At 40.6% G+C, this 15,458-nt stretch overlaps 1 protein-coding gene across 1 annotated transcript; it reads left to right on the top strand.

Moving 5' to 3' along the window:
* The first annotated feature begins 874 nt into the window (after window positions 1-874).
* On the top strand, window positions 875-14,070 carry NAGLU (N-acetyl-alpha-glucosaminidase). Its single transcript, XM_034415657.3, is given in 7 exon segments — window positions 875-1,576; window positions 5,029-5,176; window positions 5,272-5,418; window positions 6,583-6,668; window positions 8,485-8,741; window positions 10,329-11,507; window positions 11,510-14,070. Coding segments are annotated over 7 exon segments (2,280 nt in total). The 5' UTR covers window positions 875-1,148; the 3' UTR covers window positions 11,545-14,070.
* The last annotated feature ends 1,388 nt before the right edge of the window (window positions 14,071-15,458 follow it).

Raw genomic sequence — 15,458 nt, 5'->3', positions numbered from 1 at the left:
GAAACTAAGATGAGCACTGCCCCTAGAGCTGGAATCTAACTAGTACGCGTGTGCAGGGGAACCTTTACCTTTATGGGACCAGAAAGTGGCATGGGGCAAAGCATCCTTGTAACTTGTTCATACCAGTGATGAAATCCAAATTTTTTTTACTATCGGTTCTGTGGGCGTGGCTTGGTAGGCGTGGCAGGGGAAGGATACTGCAAAATCCCCATTCCCACCCCACTCCAGGGGAAGGATATTGCATTCCCACCCCACTCTTGGGCCAGCCACCAGAGGTGGCATTTACCGATTCTCCGAACTACTCAAAATTTCCGCTACCGGTTCTCCAGAACCTGTCAGAACCTGCTGGATTTCACCCCTGGTTCATACTAGCCTTTTCATCTTGTGAAATGGATTTTTTTTTCTATGAATGTGTCCTTCAGCAATTCCATGACTATATTTCAGAATACTTCCTTAGGTTTCAAACAAAAATTTCTATGGAGTTGTGTAATAAAATAACCAGAAGGAAAAAAGGAGGGGGGGGGCGGGTAACACTGAGCTTGTATCAAACTTGCCATCTTAACGTTCAATATCATTTTGTCAAAAATTTTCGTGACTGAAGAAAAGCAATACTAAGAATATTTAGAGGTCATCCTCTTGATTTAAAAACATTTTTTTTATTCTACATTCTGATTACTTAGAAGCAAGAAAAGCACTTGATTTAAATTGTGACTTCGAATTTTCCGGGCTTTAGGAAGCTTTTAAAAACAGGTTGAAGAGCCACTTCTGCTGGGTGGTTTAATTAGCTTTTCTGCCCTTTGTAGTGGGCTGGATTAAATTAACTTTGGGATAGCTTTCGATTTTAAATTTCTATGGCTTCCGTTGAAAGTTTTGGTAGGCATGTCACTCCGCACAGGCCTCCCCTCTCCGTTTCTACACAACACACCCCAAAATCAAGTTTAACCCAAGAGAATTGTATAGAAGGCGCGCGAATCAAAGGAGCCTGGGATTTTCCCACCCAGCAGCGGCTCCCGTGATTGTCGTAGAAGGGTGGCAAGGGAAGCAATTGGCCTGCAAGGGAGCTGCGGCAACCATTGGCCAACGTGCTCGGGAGAGATCGCTCCCCGGAACTTCTCCGCCTTGTAAGCTTCCCGTCGGGGTCCCTTTCTATGTCGCGTCCGCTGTTGCTTTTGCTTTGGGCGGCCGTAGCGACTGCCGCAGCCGCTGCTAATTCCCGGCCTTGGTGGCAATGGGAAGCGATGGCTCGCTTGCAGCCGGAGGCGGAGGAAACCCGTCAGGCAACAGCGGTGCGGAAACTCCTGGAGCGACTTCTGGGGCCGAGGGCAGCTTCTGCCTTCGCGGTATCCGTGAACCGGTCTTTGGCCGGGCCTGGCGGTCTCGACACGTACCGGCTGAGCTCGGAGAAGCCGGGCACGATAAACGTCTCTGGCTCAAGCGGAGTGGCCGCCGCCTCGGGAATCTACCATTACTTGAAGGACTTCTGCGGCTGCCACGTGTCCTGGTCTGGGAGGCAGCTCCGACTGCCGCAGAGTTTGCCCCCTGTCTCCGCAGAGATTATCGTCACCAGCCCCAACAGGTGATTCGACATCGCAAGGAAGGCAAAGGGTCCCCCTCTTAACCTCCATATGCGAAGCAGGGGCGTATCCGGCTTCGCCTTGAAAATATGGGGAGGCATCTTAATAAAGGCGGGTCCGGAAAACCCGAGTTTCGCTTCAGATAAGATTCACCGGTCTGCCAACTGATTGAAACTTTTGAGGTGCTGAAATGAAATTCGCAGAATGTTTGACATAAAAGCTGTATCTGGGACTTATTGAAAACTCCCTATTGTCCAATAGTAGTTTTAAGGCAAACTGGTTCCCTTCAAGTCCCAAGGTGTACGGGTAGTCCTCGGTTTACAATCGCTGGTTTAGGGACTGAAGTTACAACAACACTCAAAAAAATGACACAGTGACTTTTCTCACACTTAGGACTGCCCCCCATGATCACGTAATTAAAATTTGGACCCTTGGCAACTGGCATGTATTTATTATGACTGTTGCAGTGTCCAAAGTTACCTCACCCATCTTTTGCGACCTGACAAAGTCAATGGGGGAGGCGGATTCACTTAACAGCCTTGTTACTAACTTCATAACTGTAGTGATTCACTTAACTGTGACAAGAAAGATCGTAAAGTGGGGCAAAACACACTTAACAACTGTCTTGCTTAGCAACAGAAATTTTCCCAATGAACTTGAGTCGTACAGGTAGTCCTCAACTTACAGCCATTCATTTATGACCATTCAAAGGTACAATGGCAGATGAAAAATGACTTATGGCCAGTTTTCATACTTAACGACTGTTGCAGCCTCCCCATAGTCATGTGATCAAAATTTGGGTACTGTCTAAGGTCACATGATCACCACTTGTAACCTTCCCTGCCAGCTTCTGACAAGCAAAGTCAATGGGGAAAGCCAGATTCACTTAACAACTGCGTGATTCACTTAACAACTGCAGTGATTAGCTTCTTTGTGGCAAAAGAAACATCATAAAGTGAGGCAAAAGTCACTTAACAACTGCTTTGCTTGCCAATGGAAATTTTGGACTTGGTTGTGGTTTTAAGTTGAGGATTATACAGGTAGTCCTCGATTTATAACAGTTCATTTAGTGATCGAAGTTACAACGGCACTGAAAAAAGTGACTTATGACCATTTGTCACACTTATGACCGTTGCAGCATCCCCATGGACATGTGACTTATATTAAACAGGTTCATAGTTATGACGGTGGCAGTGTCCCAGGATCATGTGATCATGTTTTGAGACCTGACAAGCAAAGTCAATGTGGAAACCAGATTCATTTAACAATCATATTACAAATTTAGGAACGGCAGTGATTCACTTAACAAACGTGGCAAAAAAAGACGTAAAATGGGCCAATACTCACTTAAATTTCTCACTTAGCAACCTATATTCTAGGTCAATGGTGGATGTAAGTCGAGGACTATCTGTAATTGTTTTTATTTTACTACAGAAAAGCCATGCTTCCTAGGTCCCTCTAGGTGGCAGTATTCAAGAGAATGGACTTAAAAGAATACTCCCTTTATCTAATCTACTAATGGGCAAGTACCTTTAGGGACAGGAGTGAAATCCAGCAGGTTCTGATAGGTTCTGAAGAACCGGTAGCGGAAATTTTGAGCAGTTCGGAGAACCGGTAGCGGAAATTTTGAGCAGTTCGGAGAACCGGTAGAGGAAATTTTGAGTAGTTCGGAGAAGCGGCAAATAGCACCTCTGGCTGGCCCCAGAATTGGGTGGGAATGGAGATTTTGTAATATCCTTCCCCCAGGAGTGGGGAGGGAATGGGGATTTTGCAGTATCCTTCCCCTGCCACACCCACCAAGCCACGCCCACAGAACCAGTACTAAAAAAAAATTGGATTTCACCACTGCTTAGGGAAGGGTGGTCCCACTAATACCGTGGCAGTAAAGATAATGAGTGCCACCTTGAATTATGCTCTGAAAGAAACTGGGAGCCAGTGTGGCTCATGGCAGCAAAGCTGTAATATGAAGAAACTAAGATATGTCCAATGTTGTGAGAGCTGCAACAATTTAGACTAGTTGTAACTTATGGTGGTCTTCAAGGACAGCCCCGTGTAAAACATGTTGCAGTCATCCAGTTGGAAGTGGCCAAAGCATGAATGACCCCGAGCCAGATATGAGTTCATGAGATAAGCTTTATGTAAATATGTTAAATAACCACTTAACTCTTCTTTACTCATTTCACAGATCTCAAGGTGCCCTCTGTTTTGTGACAATCAAAGTAATAATACAGGTAGTCCTCGACTTATGACCACAATTGAATCCAGAATTTATGTTGCTAAGTGAGAAATTTGTTAAGTGAGTTTTGCCCCATTTTACAACTTTTCTTGCCAGATTTGTTAAGTGAATCACTGCAGTTGTTAAATTAGTAACCCAGTTGTTAAGTGAATCTGGTGTCCCCATTGACTTTGCTTGTCAGAAGGTCACAAAAGTTGGTCACATGACACTGCAACAGTCATATGACTCAGTTATCAAGCATTTGAATATAAATCACATGACCACGGGGATGGGGGATGCAAAAGTCATAAATGTGTAAAATGGTCATAAGTCACTTTTTTCAGTGCTGTTGTAACTTCAAACCGTCACTAAGTGAATGGTTGTAAGTCAAGGACTACACATGAAATAACTAACAATTCACTCCTCATTCATGATGCCCCTGATTGGCTGGAGATATACTGTCACAGATCATACTAGGTTTACCAGGCCATGCAAATCAAATGTAGCTAGAGTGCAGTGATAACAAGGACAGGCTAATCTCTGGTTCATGTGATCTGGTTACCACATTGAATGACTTTCCCAAGTAAACAGATAAAGATTCAGTTCATTTTGACTCTTCTTGATTATACGCATATGTTTTTTCTTTCTTTTTCCCCCAAAACTACGTAAATGGTTGGTTAATATATTCTTCCAAGGTTTTTGTCCCCAAATAACCCAGTGTAGCTCAGAATCCTGTGATTTCCTGGTGAGCACCAGCCGAAATACTAACTCTGTCTGATGCTATGAAAACTTTTCATAATCAGTCAAAATTGGGTAGGTACTATTTAGTTGTAGTCAATTCTTCCAAATTATCATTTTTAATGTGATAGAAGAGGAAATTTCTTATTCCGTGGTGACACAGTGGTTAGAATGCAATATTGCAGGCTAATTCTACCAACTGCCAGCAGTTCAATTCTCACCGGCTCAACTTGACTTAGCCTTCCATCCTTCCAAGGTCGGTAAAATGACAACTGAGATTGTTGGGGGCAATAGGCTGACCCTGTAAACCGCTTAGAGAGGACTGTAAATCATGTGAAGCGGTATATAAGTCTAAGTGCTATTGCTATTACAATGAGAGTTATTCAAGTATGATATGCAGTATAGAAATTTGATAATTAAAAAATTAAAAATGTGTGAAGAATAATTTCATTACCTACATTTAATTTATTGTTAATATATTTCTTGTATTTTTCTCCTTAGGTTCCGCTTCTATCAAAATGTCTGCACTTACAGCTATTCCTTCGTGTGGTGGAACTGGGACCGCTGGGAACAGGAGATTGATTGGATGGCACTCCATGGTATTAACATGGCACTGGCATTCACCGGGCAGGAAGCCATCTGGCAGCGTGTATGTGTTATTAAGCATATTATTGTGGCTGTAACAATATTTAAAACCAGGATCTTCTCCAGAGCAACTCTCATACTCTACTATTGTTCTTACAGGTGTATTTGTCGTTGGGTCTAAAGCAATCAGAAATTGATGAGTACTTCACTGGCCCTGCTTTCCTAGCTTGGAACCGGATGGGGAATTTGCACTCTTGGGCAGGACCATTGCCCTTCTCCTGGCATCAGAAAAAACTAAATTTACAGGTACCTAGGCTGGCTGATATGGTTTCTGGCCGTAGGGTGCCTTCCGTCTTCTGTCATATTTTCTTTCATGCCTTTTGTAGGCAAATATGGGCTTATCTGCCCCCACTGAGTTTTAAAGCTGTGAAAGTGAACCAGGTAATCTAACCCTGTGTTTTTTAGTCTATGTTTCAGGAAACAATTAGAGGAGATGTTCATAGTGACGTAATGCAGGGGGAAACGTGGTGTACAGCAGTGGTCCCCAACCTTTTTATCGCCGCGGCCCGCTGAGCGCGCGCAGGGGTGGGGACACGGCCCAGGAGCTTTTGCGCACGGCCCATTGCGCACGGCCCAGGAGCCTTTGCGCTGCAGCGTTCATGTCCCCCGGCCGCTGCGCGGCCCGGTGCCAGGTACTCCACGGCCCGGCACCGGTCCGCGGACCGGGGGTTGGGGACCACTGGTGTACAGCACCTGGATTTTCTGAAAATTACAATCCTGCTTTTGTCTGGCAAGAGCCTTTCCTAGTGTCATTTTAAAAGACACAAGGATGTCCATTCTTTATATTAAAGATGCCAAAATTAACAGTACTATTATTCTGGTAAACTGACCGTAACCAGTCTCATAGTTTCTGAAATCAATTCATGGGCATTTTTGGTGCTTGGAATATTGCACTCTTATTCTTCCTCCTCTTAACTCAAATTGGCTGACATGGAGATTGGTTCTTGTATTGTATCATCAATATAGAAAATATTGACTTGTCTGTGACCGTCAAGCATCACAATTGGTCAAGTATGGGTTCCCAACCAGCATGCAAGGTTTATCAGCTGATTTAATAAATCAGGGTTATTTCTCTTTTTTTTTTTGAGGATGTTATGGGAGCTTTTATAATGAATTGCAGCCCAATATTATTGAAAATTCTGGAAATGAAGAACAGAGTCTTTTTTAGCTCCATTTTTATTTATGTATCTCACCTTTATTACACACCACAATTTTGAGTAAAACAGGAATTATCAGAAAGTTAGGTCATAAACCTCATATACAGGTTGCACATTCTGTGCCCACAGAATGCACAGCTCTTTCCAGAAATGGGCCTTCTTCTGGACCAATTTTATGGGGATGGCGGGGCACATTGTGGATTATTCTGTGGCTTTGCTTTATTGCTCCATCCTGACTCTTTTACCTTCCCAGTACAGGATCCTAGAGAGGATGAGATCTCTGGGTATGTTGACAGTGCTTCCCGCATTCTCTGGTCATATCCCGCAAGGCATTCTAAGGTAAAAGAACAAAATGAGTTTGGTTGAGCATATAAGAAATTACCTCATGCCAGGACGGACTATTTTCCATTTGGCCAAGCATTGTCTGCATCATTATTTCTCAACCTTGGCAATTTCAAGATGTATGAACTTCCAATTTCAGAATCCTGGAAGTCCATTTATTTTAAAGTTGCCAAGGTTAACAAATACTGGTCTATAGTCTTTTTAAAAAATAATTCCATCAGTCCCCAGCCACTCTGGTCATTGGCCTAATAAAGCTGGAAGGCATACACTCGGAAAGACTGACCTATATAGGTAGTCCTCGACTTATGACTACAGTGGAGCCCAACATTTCTATTATTAAGTGAGACATTTCTTAAGTGAGTTTTGGCCCATTTTCAACCTTTCTTGCCATGGTTGTTAAGTGAACCACTTGCAGTGGATAAGTTAGTAACCCGGTTGTTAAGTGCATCTGGTTTCCCCATTGACTTTGCTTTTCAGAAGGTCGCAAAAGGAGATCATGTGACCCTGGGGCACAGCAATGGTCATAAATATGAGTCAGTTGTCAAGCATCTGAATTTTGATCACATGGTTATGGGGATGTTGTAACTGTGAAAAATGGTCATTCATCACTTTTTTCAGTGCTATTGTAACTAAATTGTTACTAAGTGAACTGTTGTAAGTCAAGGACTATCTGTACTCACTGGCAGCAGACCCCAAGATTTTCAGACTTTGTGGAGAGGAAACCTGGGACAATGGTCTTTCTCCAAGGGATGAATGACAGACTGTTCTGCCCCAGCTACGGACCCCAAAGAACGCAGCACACACAAAGTCTGTACAAACTTTAGTTTACTAAATTAAATCAGTCTTTTTCAAACAAAGGCTGTTAATTAACTACAAGAATCCAAAGAATAAATAATCGTAATCTTACTATGGTTGGCAGAAAGCCCAGAAGCAATTTGCAGGAAACTGATAAGAGAACTAAGGTCAAGACGCGAAGGAGAGTGAAGTTGTTCCCTGCAAATTGCCTCAGTTGTCATCCTTCCTTAAATAGGCTAAGGGAGTGGCCAATTAGCCCCAAGCCTTACTCTCGAGGAGACCTCCTCCTGAGGAGTCCCTCCTGCCTTTTGGCAGCTCTGTGTGCCCGTGCATCGAGAAGAGGCTCCTCTTCTTCCTCTTCACTTATGGGAGCTTCTGGAAGTTCTGAAGGCCCTGGTTGAATCCCCGCCTCTGGCACCACATCTTCTCCAGCCTCATCATTGTCTGACTCAAGTGCCAGCTGTACAGGCTGCTGGCGCAGCACCACACCAGCCTCCTCGCTGTCAGAATCGGCTACTAGCTGCACAGGCCGCTGACAGGCTACAACACAGACTGGCCCAAAAAGTGAGGAGTTAAGTGAGGAGTTAAGACTAGAGGATGTAGGACTTTTGGTGGGGGGAAGGCATGAGAACTGTTGAGGGGACTATTCATGTGAAAGTCAGTGCTGAAATAAGAGAAAAACTCCTTGGGGGGAAATTCAGAATGTGTTTTAAGTAATAGTTCTGTGAAGTGCTTTGAACCCAAGCAGAATATATTTTCCTTTATTATTAGCCAGACCTCTTAACATCTAAGTCCAAAGGTCAGTGGAGAAGATACAACAGGGACACATAATCTTGAATGTATTTCTTGCTTTGACATTTTCTAATATTCTTGATTCCTGCCATAACAATCATTGAGTATTCTCTTTGCTTGAGTCTAAAAATCTGCTGGCAGAAATTTGTAGCACTTAGCACACAACCCAATGAATTTGGAGTTGACATTGTAATCTGTTTCACAATGTTTGTTTTTTCCATGTTAGAGTTTTTCCACAGGTCAATGCCACACAGCTGGGGAACTGGAGCCATTTTGATTGCACCTATTCATGTGCTTACCTCTTGTCACCTGAAGACCCCATGTTTCAGGTTATAGGGACTCTCTTTCTAAAAGAGCTTATCAAAGAGTTTGGTACAGATCATGTATACAGTGCTGACACCTTCAATGAGATGCGCCCGCTTTCATCAAATACCACCTATCTCTCCCAGATCAGCACAGCTGTCTTCCACACCATGACTGGAGGTATGAAAGGGCTTCTTATTCCTCCCTATTTTTGCAGGGATAACTCTGCTTATCTTTAGCTCTATTTTTCTGTTACTCTGCTCATCTTTAGCTCTTTAACTCATTATCTTTAGCTCATTTAGCCATGCATATTGCAGGAATAGTAAATGCGGCTTGGCGGCCTAGTGGTAAAGATACTCACCTCCCTTTTGGAAAGTTGAAAATTCAATCCTAGGTAGCAGCAGATGTTTCTCTCCTAGGGCGCAAAGAAAACTATCTGACCTCCGTATGGTGTCAGGAAGGGCATCCAGCCAGTAAATGTTCAGCTTCATCCAATAGGGTTGCAGAGTCATAAAAAGGGAATTTATATTGAAAGGATAATAGTAGAGCCTCTTCATAATTCCAAACGGTGAATTAATATCCATAAAGGCTGTGGAAAGTCAGAGGTTTTTTTAATAATGTACAAAAATTTTAACCTTTTCTCCCATAAGGAGCTCACTGGCAGTTCACAATAAGAAGAAATATCCCAATCAATAACAGTAAAGCAATTACCAACCAAGTTTGCAAATAAACTTAAAAATCTGATGAACTTTAGTTTCCTTAAAAGCTATAAACTTCTTCCACTCCTGGGGTGCTGCTATAAAGAAGCCCCTGTCTCACATTATCACCAGACACATCTTCCTTGGTGATTAATTGCAACATTTCTGTAATTTCCATGTGGGGTAAAATGGTCCTTTCCTTGCTAAATGGCAAATAAGCACATACATCATGTGAACGTTTTTGCCCAGCTATCTAGAGTATGAATCATATGTAAGGATTCATGCTTATTTTTTCAAAAGTAGGCATTATTCTGTTTCTTGTTGCTGAGATTTTATGAACTTTGTATCTTTTATTTTTCTTGTCTTTAAATTATATACTGTAGAATTGCTAATTTCTTGCCTTGGAATAAGGTATCTTCATATGTTTACATGTTACTCAGAAATATTGTTCTGCATAATTTTAAGTTAGAGATGAAGCACAGCAGGAAAAAACATACCAACTCTGATCAAAGTAATTTAGGGTTTATTTGGGGTATTTTTAAGATATATATATAATTAAATCCTGTTCTTCTGTCATGGAATTCAGGGTAGTCATAGCATTTCATATTTTTATTCTTGTTAATATCTATATCAGAAAGATAACCAAGAGATAATGATTTGTCCAAGTAATCTGGCTGAATAGAAATTTCAATCAAGGCTTCCTCAGCTTCAATCTATCCATTGCACCACACTAATTCGCATATTATTTTTATACCTAGTAGATTTACAGCTATAGGTTTTCAGGTTATGATTAATTATATTTCTGTGATTGCCGGATCTGTAACAAAAAAAACTGAGAACCAGAAACATTTTCTTCCAAGAGAAATCTAGGGCACAAAATACAAATAAATTTAGGCAGATAAATGAAAAGTATATAGTATGCCAACAATATTACAGGTTTGTAAACAGAAAGAAACTGAACCTATATTATTATCAAGAAATAAACAGAATAAGAAATAGAGTACCGAATAAAAGTAATTGGTTCTGAATGTGTTTTTTTCCCTTCTTTGGACTGTGCCTATCCTCATAGTTGACCCCCATGCCATATGGCTGATGCAAGGTTGGCTTTTCCAACACCAGAGAGACTTTTGGCAACCTGCCCAAGTTAAAGCCCTTCTTCAAGGTGTACCTATAGGCAGGATGCTGGTGCTGGACCTCTTCGCTGAATCTAAGCCTGTCTACCTCTGGACTGAGTCCTTCTATGGGCAGCCTTTCATTTGGTGTATGCTTCACAACTTTGGTGGGAACCATGGACTTTTTGGCACGGTGGAGAGCATCAACCAAGGTCCTTTTGAAGCCAGACGTTTTCTCAACTCTACTATGATTGGCATTGGCCTCACCCCTGAAGGTATTGAACAAAATGATGTGATATACGAACTCATAACAGATTTAGGTTGGCTCAAGGAGCCAGTAAATCTACAGCAGTGGGTTGCCACCTACAGTACAGAGCGCTATGGTGTCAAAAACATGCAAGTAATAAAGGCCTGGCAACTGCTATTCCAGAGTGTCTACAATTGTTCAGGGCCTTGTGTAAATCACAACCACAGCCCCCTTGTTCACCGTCCTTCTTTTCGGATGAACACAGAGGTCTGGTATAATAAGAGTGATGTCTACGAAGCCTGGCAGCTGTTTCAGAATACTTCTGGTGAACTGGGCAACAGCAGTACCTTCTGCTATGACCTCGTGGATGTGGTACGTCAGGTTCTGCAGCAGCGAGTGAGTGATTACTATTTGGAAATCAAACAGGCTTTTCAGAAACGTGTGCTGTCACAACTCCTGATTACTGGTGGAGTTCTAATCTATGACCTTCTTCCAGAACTGGATGCTCTTCTCTCCAGTGACAGGCGTTTTTTGCTGGGAGGATGGCTGGAAGCTGCCCACAAAATGGCCACCAGCAAAAAAGAGGAACAATTGTATGACTTCAATGCACGCAACCAGCTAACTCTCTGGGGACCTGATGGCAATATTTTGGACTATGCCAATAAACAGCTTGCAGGGCTGATGCTGGACTATTACAGGATGCGTTGGAAGCTTTTCATTATCACCTTGGTGAAATGCCTCAATTCTGGAACACCTTTTCACCAGGATCAATTTAACCAAGCTGTCATCAAAGTAGAAAGGAGATTTATCTACAATGGAAAACAGTATCCATCAAAACCTATAGGCAATATGCTAGACATAGCTACAAAGATATATCTTAAATATTACCCTCTGCCATGAAGTACAATCACTTGATGGCAGTGTAATGGAGACACTCTGTTCTCGGTATAACTTTTTGGATTATTGATTGTAGCTTTGTACTTGTCTTGTATTGGTTTACCGAGTCAAAGCTCACTCTGATTATTTTAACGGATGTCCCAACATCCACAAATAGAACTGGAACTATAAGGGAGAAAAGGCCTAGTTTTCAACTTTTAGGAGAAGAGATACATCAGGCTATGTGCAAAATCGTGGAAGTAATACTTCTAATGGGTAGCAACTGAATGTAATCATTGGCAAAAATTCAGCATATGATCTTAAGAGTAAATATAAAGGTTTTCCCCATCATGTCAGACTCTAGGAGGTGGTACTTAAGCCTCGTTTCTTAGTCAAGGGAACCAGCATTGTCCAAAGATATTTCTGTGGTTATGTGGCCAGCATGACTATATGTGAAAGGAACATGGAATGCCATTACTTTACCACTGAAGTGGTACTTATTTATCTACTTGCATTTGTGTGTTTTTGGACTGCTAGGTGACCAGGAGCTGGAGCATGTAATGAAAGCTCACCCTGTCGCATGACACTTGGGTCTCGAACCTGGGCTGTGAGCTTTCCAGCTGACAAGCTCAGTGTCTTTAATTGCTGAGCCATCTTAGAGGTACCTGCCTTTGTTATGCAAATAATTGGAGCATGGCTCCAATTAAGTTCAAAAGTGTGTTTGACTGTATTAGCAGAAATGAGTGCTGTTTGTACAGATGGTCACAAAGCCATGTTTGGCTCCTCAGGACAACTATATCCCTACTCAGCCATCTTTCTGTCTGTAAATCATTCTATGCAATTGATACCCGTGTAATTTTGCTCCTCTGAGAAAGTGCCTATAAAGGAAATTGCTCTTGATTTACGCAGAACCTCTATAGGCAAAGCCATATTAGTTTTGTTGAAAATCTTATTAGTTTGTTGAAGAATCGCCAAACTAAAAGAGAAATATGTTTTTCTCTTTCCTCTATAGCTATAATAACAAAAGAAAAGATGCATAACTGATTCCAGTGCCTGCTGATCATTTATATGCTAGTTTATAGGGTGCCCTTCCAAAGTTAGTAAGAACAGCTTGGAAGGGATTCAACTGAAGTTCTCATTTCACAAACATTGGATTGGCTTTGAGATGAACCAAAGTTTTCCTCTTCATGGACTTGGAAATAACTTTAGGGAGAGTACCCAAGCTGTTCCCACTAGTTACCTTCCAGGTATATAGATCCACAGTTCCCATTATCTTTTCATTATGGAGCATGTGATAATTACATGGTCTAATTAATCTAATGGAAAAGATTAATTCATCTAGTTAAGACAATTTCCTCAAACCTTCTTCGTAGCCCATGTGTTTTATTATTTTCTTCTGGTCATAATCTTTTACAGTGCTTTGCTCTTCTTGAATTACAAAATTATATTTACACTCACCCAGATTCATATAGGTACATCATAAAGTCTAACCTAGTGATTTCTGAGTTTTATTATTGTACAGGAGTGCCCTCTTGTGGTCAAAGAGAGGCAAAACGAAGACTTGGTGTATTTCAAAGGATATAGTAATATATATATCTGGAACCCTTCTATTTGATGGCAAAAAGATGTAATACAGCTTTTTCTGTAATCACTTAGCTGTCCTTCTGTAAGTGCAATTTCAGAAAAAGAAATAATTGGTTTAAGGGGCTGCAGACACATAACAATGAATCTTAAAACATTTTTCTGGCTTCAAATTGCTGTCCACATAGAATACATAGCAAAAATGTAGGATTTTAGAACAAAACAAAGCAACAAAAATCCTAGGTATATTAGGAATGTATCTATTTTAAATAAGCATAATCAGCATCTTAATCCAAGAAGATTTTGGAAAAGGGCTATAGCTTAGTCATTTCACGCTAGATTTCTCATATCAATCTCTAGTATTTCAAGTATGAATTTGTCAGAAATCCTGAAGAGCATTAGTAATTAGAATATACATTGTTTAAGTCTCTTCTTTAATAGTTAGTTTCCTATATAAGTACAGTCTTGTAATTTACAATTTACAATGCTTTTAAAAATGATTTTTGGATAAGTACTGTTTTCTGTCTTCATCTGCATATATAGCCAAATTTGCTTCAATAATAGAGAACTCTGGGACAGCTTTCCCCTAGCACCTGTTTATTTGCTAAAAGCTTCCAAAGACCTGCAAGCTTCCTTAAGGGAGACTCCCAAGTTGTTTGAATAACGAGGCAAAGCTGGAAATAAATCATTTTCATATAGGTAACTGTAATAAAGTATCCATGGTATCTGCCACCACTAAAAATAAGATGCAAAAAGTCATAGCATCAATACCTTCTAGCAAATATATGAAGTATGGAGGACACAATGTTCTTCTGAATGTAGAAGTGTGATAAATACTGTTTTTAAGGCTAAGAAGTGACCAGAGAATTCCAAACAACTAATTTTGTTTTGCATTTAATTGTATTCTTTTATTTTATGGCTAGTTACCTTAAGTATCTTGTCAGATGGGTAACAAGGGACATCTGTAATAAATAAAACATTTGGTTTGAATATAAGGAACTGAGTTCTTTGGACTAAGTATAATTTCTTCTGGGGACTACAGATATCAAGACTGAGTATAAAAGTCTTACGGATTAGAACTTTTTCTTATTTATTTAAAATTTATAAACTTTATTAAAACACATATAAAACACATATAAGAAACATTTACAAAACAGACAACGTATAAGTAAATTTTCTTCTTAAAGCAATATTTCGTAGTGGTTCTTCAATTAATACAGTTGTGATTTTCCCCTTATGTTTAACCTATAGTTTTTCCCAGAAAAACTACTAGGGAGAAAAGGGAATGGGATTAGAACTTTTTCTAACTGACAAGTTAAAGAAGAAAAGCGAGGATAAAGCCTATCTAGTTTTGACAAGAAACAATACAGTTGAATTCAGATAGATAGGCCTACATTAACATTAGGAAGCTCTCAAAGAGCAATTATGCACAGCCCTAGCAGATTGTAGAATCTCACTTTTTTTAGTGAGCCAATAGATAGATATTTATTACAGATAAATTAGATCCTTTAAACACCCACAATATTCTTAGTTACTTAAATGCTCTTTTTGGCACTCTAAAAAGTGCCAAAAATGGGTTTCAATGGAAACTATAAAATTAGTTTCAGATTAAAATGACATGTTCAGGAGTTGCTATAGTGATAACTACATATAGCAACATTTATTTATTAAAAATTTACAGTATAAGGCTGTCCAGGATGGAATGTGTGACTGGAAAGCATACAGCACAAACAAACAATAAGAAAAAAAAACTTATAATAATAAATGTAAAATGACAACCAAGCACACAACCAAAGATCCTCAAGGGGGACTCCTGATCCTCCCCCTTAGCTCGCTCACCAAGGAATTCTGGGAAATGAAGTCCCACACATCTTCAAGTGGCTAAGATTGAGAAAGACTGGTTCTGGATGGTTTTCAAGGGTGGCCGAGCAATATAGAGCACCTGGCAATATTGTGGTCACGGGAGAGGGGGCCAAGGCGTGATTGACCATGATGAACAGATTCCAATCCAGGAATGGACACAACTGCAAAGGCATACAAGGAAGAGGGTTTCCTCTATGACCCCCTTGTTAAAACATAGTTATGTGCGTTAACAATAGAATAGAATAGAATTCTTTATTGGCCAAGTATGATTGGACACACAAGGAATTTGTCTTGGTGCATATGCTCTGTACATAAAAAGAAAAGATACATTCGTCAAGAATCATAAGGTACAACACTTAATGATAGTCCCAGGGAACAAATAAGCAATCAAATCATATTAGGAAACAGTCAATATAAATTGCAAGGATACCAGCGACAAGATTACAGTCATACAGTCATAAGTGGGAGGAGATGGATGATGGGAACGATGAGAAGATTAATAGTAATGCAGACTTAATAA

This window comes from Pantherophis guttatus, chromosome 4, assembly GCF_059756535.1.
Source record: "Pantherophis guttatus breed Tessera chromosome 4, ASM5975653v1, whole genome shotgun sequence".
Lineage (NCBI taxonomy): Eukaryota > Metazoa > Chordata > Lepidosauria > Squamata > Colubridae > Pantherophis > Pantherophis guttatus.
This window is presented reverse-complemented; position numbering and strand designations above follow the sequence as displayed.